Below are 7,227 nucleotides of genomic sequence, written 5' to 3' on the forward strand. Positions count from 1 at the left end.
AGCTGATTCTGATTTCGCAGTGAGAATGTGAGAGAGTGACGATGGACTTTGTAACCAGTCTTCTAATGACGAGATTTTGTCTCGATACCGTGTGGGTTATAGCAGTTTGATTGACCAAATATTCTCATTTTCTTTCAGTTCGGATGAACTTCATGTTAGAGAGATTGGTTCAGCTTTACATCCATAAAATTGTGATATTGTATGGGGTTCTTATCTCAATCATTTTAGACAAAGATCTACATTTCATTTCTCGGTTTTAGAAAGCACTGCTCGGAGCTTTGGGTACCAAGTTGCACTATAATACCACATTTCATCCTCAAACAGATAGGCAAACCGAGTGCGTCATTCAGATTTTGGAAGATATGATATGGTGACATGTTTTAGATCTTGAGGGTTGTTGGGAGGATCACTTACCATTGGTGGAGTTTGCTTACAACAACAATTATCAAGTAAGTATTCATATAGCCCCATATGAGGCTCTTTATGGGCGTAAGTGCAGGACTCCTTTGTGTTGGGATGAGCTAAATAAGGGAAAGATAGTAGGCCCTGACTTGATCTCAGAAATCAAAGAAAAAGTTTAGTTGATTTAGAGATGTTTGAAAGAGGTTTCTGACAGACAGAGATCGTATGCCGATCTGAAGCGTAAGGATATTGAGTTCATTGAATGAGACAAGGTGTTTCTCAAAGTCTCCATATGGAAGAAGGTACTTCGATTTTGGACACAAGGGTAAACTGGCGCCAAGATTCATCGGGCCATACGAGATTTTGGAGAGAATTGGGCCAGTGGCTTATCATTTGGCGTTACATATAGAACTCGAGCGCATCCACAATGTGTTCCACGTTTTCATGATCCGACGATATCGATTTGATCCATAACACGTTATTTCTCTTGAACAAGTCGAAGTGAGGCAATATATGACTTATGAAGAATAGTCGATTGAATCCTTTCCAGAGATGTTAAGGAACTAAGAAACAATAGGATACCGTTGGTAAAGGTTTTGTGGAGAAACCATGGCGTTGAGGAAGCGTCATGGGAACCTGAGGAATATATACAACTTCAATATCCATACCTCTTCTATTCAGATAAATTTCAAGGATGAATTTTCTTCTTAGGAGGGGAGAGTTGTAACGGCCCAAAATATGATTAGGAGTTTCGTGTTTATTCATTTCAGTTTTTGGTTTAATTTTCCTTAGTATGTCAAGACTTTGACTCAATTGGATTTGATTTGGGCTTAAGATGAGCCCAATAAGATTTAAAAAGGGTGATTTTAATCTGGACCAAGATTTGGAGGAACTAGGGGAGTAATTAGACCAATTTTTTTAAAAGAAAGTTGAAAACTCTTAATGGTTGATGTTATCACGTCTGGCCTCTTCGTCCTCTTTTTTATCTCAACTTTGTCTCTTCTTCCTCTCTTCTTTCCTCCTTGGTCAATATAAAGGTCAAATATGTTAGTTTGTCATTCATAAACCAAAAATTCCAAGGTAAGAACCACAATTGTCATCTCTCACGCTTCCATTTTAGCCTTTTTTTTCAAGGTTCGGGTAAGTCAACCAAAAATGAGTTTATGAGACTTTGGAGTTTAATCTATTTTTTGTAGAGTTTTGAATTGTAGGATCATTTTAATGTCTTCCTAAATCCTAAAATGAGTTAATAACTCATTTTCCATGGTTTTAATTAGTGCAAGAGAAGGGTGAGAGCTCTAAAGCAAGGGAGAAGGAAAAGTTCACTCTAGGGTGATTCAAGAATGTTTCTCAGTAGCTTAGACTCAAGGTAACATGATTCTAACTCAAGGTAACACGATTTTATCTTGTCCATACCACATGTATTTCATTAAATGTGCATATATGGTATGTTTGTTCATGCAAACATGCTAGAGAAATTTCATGGTAAGATTTGTGTTTGTGTGTTATATGCATGAAAGATGGTTCTTTTTTACCTCTAAGACCTCAAATAAGACATTATTAAGCTTTACTAGTCTTAGGATAGGCAATAAGTGCATTTTGGGCATGATTTGGTGCTCAAAATACAGCACCTAGGTTGTCGGTGTCGATACTATAATAACAATACCGATATTATTCTTCGTGAAATAGAAAAAACCAAGCAATTTATAAGGGCGATATCGATACCCTTTCAAGGAGTATCGATACTCGGGGTCCAGTATTGATACTCAGAGGTGGTATCAATACTGGTGGCAAGTTTCAGATTTCATAATACCAATTTAGTACCAATACTCATGGGAGTATTGATATTGAGGGTAGAGTATCGATACCCAGGGCATTTTCAAAACATCGAAGCTAAAATTGATATCAATACTCATGCGAGTATCGATACTACTGGTACAGTACTAATACCCACAATGATTTTTGGGGTAATTTTGTATAAATTGTTTGGGTGCTCATGATTATGTGGGTTGAATCCGTATAAGCCTTAAGTATTAAATGCAAGTGAAAGTAAGCAAATTAACTCAATTCTCACCTAGAAAACAAGCATAATAGGATGACATAAGATTTGCCTTTGTATGATGCTCGGGAAACGTTTAGGACACCTGAGTTACTCTAGCATTATGACGATTTGCCTTTTGTTTGTAAATATCCGAATATTGTTTTTGTGGTACACATCTAATGCATGTAAATTTCGGGTCGTACTGGTACAAATTTTGATGCACGCAAATTCTAGAATTGTACTCTATGCTCAACTAGGTACGAGTTGTGAGATTCCGATGCACGTAAATTCTGAACCTCATCCCAACTTCGAGGATCCGAGGTAGACTGAGGGCCATAAGTTCCGACGCACGTAAATTATAGTTCTTACCCCGAAGCTATCACGTTCTAGATAGGCTAGTGTGTCATTCGAGATGCACGTAAATTCCTCCGACCACACCACTTGGCCTATCTTATGTTTGATATGTACTTTTTCATGTTCATGACTTTACATTCCTACATGTTCATGATATGAATGCATGTAGTATTGCATAGTTATTTTCGTGGCACTGAGCTTGTGAGCTCAGTGTATGGAATGGTTTCCGTGCGCAGGTTAGTAGAGGATCGCTGAGGGAGCCTATCACATTTGTTCATTCCAGACCCGAAAACTGCAGAGTATGTCTTGAGTATTTATAGAGGGGACCAAAATAAAGGGGACCAAAAACGTTTTCAAGATCAAGTCTTGAGGACAATTGAAGAGGATTCAACCATCTAACAACAATCACCAAGGCCTCGAAGAAGATTCATCCATCTAAGAACAAGTCTTGACATTCCTTGGAGAACTCCAATTTGAGGAAATAAATTTCCAATAATTAAGAAAGATTCAAAAGATATTATTTTTTAATCAACTCAAACTTAAAGAAAAAGAATAGTGTAATTTGAAAAATAATTAATTCGAAATTAATTGTGTTGCCGGTATGAAATCTGACGGGGTTGATTTGGCAGCAACAACATTAACACACGAACATGAAGTGTTAACGAATTCCTTGATGCTCTGGAGATGAACTTCCGCCTTCAACGGATCAAAAATCTCTACCCCATGACAACCTCCTTCAGCGAACTCTGGAACCACGTCCACGCCACGCGCCTCCAGCATTTTCACCAACTCCCTCTGCCTGTCGATCAATGGATCCCCTCCGTGGCCAGACACAAAGCAACGTGGCAACCGTCCCATCTTCTCCTTAAAAGACTCATCAGCCGTCATTGGATTACAAAAAACATGATCATGATCAGCTCCCTTCGGCAAAGCCAAGGACCACGCCAGATCATTAGCCGCTAAAGGCAAGATCCGGTCATCGGAGAATCTCTTCTCCGATTCAGTCCTCTCTACCCCACCGAAGTAAGGTTGATTCATTATTAGCCCGATGATCATCACAGGCAATATATCGACGTCCAATGCACGTAAAGCCGTATGAAAAACCATGTTACCACCTGAACTAGAACCGTATAAAAAACACTTGGAAAAATCTGCGTACTCTTTTAACCACGGATCACATCCGTCGATATTCACCGCCTGATCCCGAACCCACGTGATCGTTTCCATCGCATCGTCGTATGCAGCCGGAAGGCGGTGCTCCGGCGCAAGACGGTATTCTAGTGAAATGACTATGGCTGGGATCATAGCCGTTTTGACACAACATTCATCGTGGAAACGACGAGAAGTAGCACTTAAGAGGATAAAGCCGCCGCCGTGGAAGTTTATTAAGAGAGGGAGCTTATTGTCAATGCTTGTCGGTGGTGGGGATGGCGGCCGGTAGAGACGAATGAAGGTTTTGCTTTGAGGGTTTAGAGGGATATCCTTAAAGAGAGCAAGTTGAGATGTGTTGGACTCGGTGCAGGTTTCTTCTGTTGCTGGAACCGAAGGGAAATGAGCTTGCCGAGTGAGTGACCCGTCCGGGTTTTGGACGATTCCGAGTAACTTGTAGGGATCCATTAGTGTGGCACTGGAAGATTGAAAAGATCTTAGCTTAAACAATTCTTTTAAAAACCTTTTTAAATTATACTTTAAACTCTCATATATAATACATAGTAAATATGGACACTTTATAGTTGTATATAAATTAACATTTGAAATTAAAATTAATTTAATTAATTACATTTTATGCTATTTTATAAATGTTATTTTGAAAATTTTCAATTTTTATGCAGTATTAATTTTTAATTTCAGGTATTTGGTATTAATTAATTAATTAATTAATTTGAAGGTGATTCTTAATTTATTGCTTATTAATTGGCATTTTCTGTTAAAAGTGTTTCAAATGTGACTTTAATTTTAGGTTAAGTAATGAAAAGATATTTGGTATTAAGTTATTTTAATGTGATTTTGAGTGGTATTAATTATCTAAAGGTGATTTTACATTGAATTCGTCATGGGTTTGGCGCAACATTGTCAATCCGGCAGTAGCTAACGGTGTTGAGTTTATGTCTGAACTTCGTTGTGTGATGGGAAATGGCGAAAAAATAGATTTCTGGACAGATCATTGGACGGAATTGCGTTCTTTAAAAGTTTCTTTTTCGAGATTCTATGGGTTGATAACAAAAAATATCTGGTAAGGTTAGCGAGTTTGGTCAGTGGGTGCTAGGAGTATGGGAATGGAAATTGGAACTAAGAAGATCCTTGTTTGATTGGGAAAGGGCTGTGTGGGTTGAATTTATCCAAGTTTTGAATAGAGCAGTTAGTTCAGTTCAAGGTGTGGATAGACTAAAGCATTTTGCATTAAGTTGGCTTGCGTTGGTAAGATGGAAGATTCAATTTGCAAATTGGTGTGGTGTAAATTTATCCCTCTTAAAGTTTCGGCGTTCGTTTGGAAAGTTGTCCATCAAAGGCTTCCAGTAATTTCAGAATAGGAAAAAAGAGGAGTGAAATGTGCGGATCAGTCTCTTTGTATTTTCTGCAATCGGGAAAAGGAAACTGTTATTCATGTTTTGTGTCAATGTGATGTGGTTTGGAAAGTGTGGCAAAGATGGTGTGGTTTGTGGAAGGTAAACTAAGTGATTCCTTTGAACGTTAAAGGATTGCTACAGGTATGGTTCGATCAAATCATTAGGAAAAAAGTTAGAAATCTTTGGCTATTGGGATTTTTTGGTATAATCTGGAAAATTTGGTTGTGTAGAAACAAAGTAAGATTTAATGGCTATTCTTTTTCGGTGGATCAAATATTCAATTCTATTTTGCTGCAGACAGGTGTTTGGGCGCATTATCTGTGGCCGTTTCAATTCCCTGTTGCTCAAGATTTCCTTCGTTGCCCCGAGTCCATTATATTTGATCGAGGTTAGCAGAGCATAAGCAGAAATTTGGAATTTTTTGATGTTTCGGTGGTGCAGGTTGTCCAGTGCTTCGACAGTGGATGTTTTCTAGCACATTGCATTGCTTAGACGAGGTCTGGGTATTTGTTTTCTTTTCTTTAAGCTGGTGGCAGGTTGTTTTGGAATGATCAGTGTTATTTGGAAGTATCGTAGTACTGCTTTGGTTGGTTCTTGGTGCTCAGTTGTATAGCTTCGTGTAGGGTTTTGTTGGCAGCATTGAAATTCTGCGTTGGTTGGCTCAGTCCGTAGCACTGCTATTGATTATAGCGTATTTGGGCTATAGTTCATCTTCACTTTTTAAGCTTGGTCTGTGCTGGAAATATGGGGTGTGTTTACGGCCATGATTTCCATTAATTGTGTTATTCTCCACTCTGCTATTTGTACTCATCCCACTCCAAGGTACACTCTTTTTCCTCCGAATAAGATTAGGGAGGTTTTTTAACGAGGTCATTGGAGTGGTTACTTTGTAATTTCATCAATACAAAGTACCCTTTTTTTAAAAAATGATACTTTTTATTGAAAAAAAATGCTTTAGGGTCATAATGTTAAGTATTATAGATATAAATGAGATAAGATATATTATAAGTTATTTAAATTCGATTCGAATAAAGCTCGATTAATACTTAATTCAAATAAATTTAATTTAGGTTCTTAAGGAATCAAAACAAATTATATAACATCCGATTCCAAAAGTATTATTAGTATAATTTTTTATATGTTATTCATCTTAAAACTCGTGCAATATATTGTGAGTATAATTTTATAATCATTTTATATGTATGTTATATTTTTAATATTTATGATATCTTACCATTTTAACCAATAGATACTATAGTAATTACTTTTACAATATAAATCTCTTTAATGGTTACTATATTAATGGATAAGTCTACGGCGCACGTCGCACATCGCAATATATCATTAAAACAACAAACTGAAACGTACTACTAACTAAATTATCTTTATTAAGTAAATAGTAAAAGGATAAATTCTATGTTTAGTATTTACACTATCTTTTTAATTTTGTTTTAGTACCTAATTTTTTTAAATCATTAACGCTAATGTGATGTGGATGACATGTCATTTTTTTTCATTTTCACATCATTTTTCTATTTATCCGTTAGTATTTTTTAATTAATTTTTTTCAACCAATAAAATGATGACACATGTCACCAATTATAAGGACAAAATAAAAGAAATTACTCTTACACTTAGCATGAATTAAACCTAGGCCTCTTACATCAAATGCAAGACATTCAACCATTGAATTAAACCAATAATTTATATTATTTTTTATCATATTTTTTATTTAACTTATATAATAATATCGCCACAAAATCAATATTTTTCAATAATTATAAAATTTGACTACGTGACACTTTAAATTAATGATAGAAAGTTTAGTCATTCAACTATAATGTGAATCTATTTTTATTATAT

General features: G+C 36.2%; 1 protein-coding gene across 1 annotated transcript; it reads right to left on the minus strand.

Moving 5' to 3' along the window:
- Positions 1 to 3,370: 3,370 nt before the first annotated feature.
- LOC120181501 (probable carboxylesterase 8) lies at positions 3,371 to 4,868 on the minus strand. Its single transcript, XM_039186606.1, has 2 exons — positions 4,839 to 4,868; positions 3,371 to 4,447 (listed from the first exon to the last, which is right to left on the minus strand). Exons 1-2 carry the CDS (start codon positions 4,866 to 4,868, stop codon positions 3,371 to 3,373), a joined length of 1,107 nt encoding a protein of 368 aa, XP_039042537.1.
- Positions 4,869 to 7,227: the final 2,359 nt, after the last annotated feature.

This window comes from Hibiscus syriacus, unplaced genomic scaffold (assembly GCF_006381635.1).
Source record: "Hibiscus syriacus cultivar Baekdansim isolate YM2019G1 unplaced genomic scaffold, ASM638163v2 tig00112528_pilon, whole genome shotgun sequence".
Taxonomy (NCBI): domain Eukaryota; kingdom Viridiplantae; phylum Streptophyta; class Magnoliopsida; order Malvales; family Malvaceae; genus Hibiscus; species Hibiscus syriacus.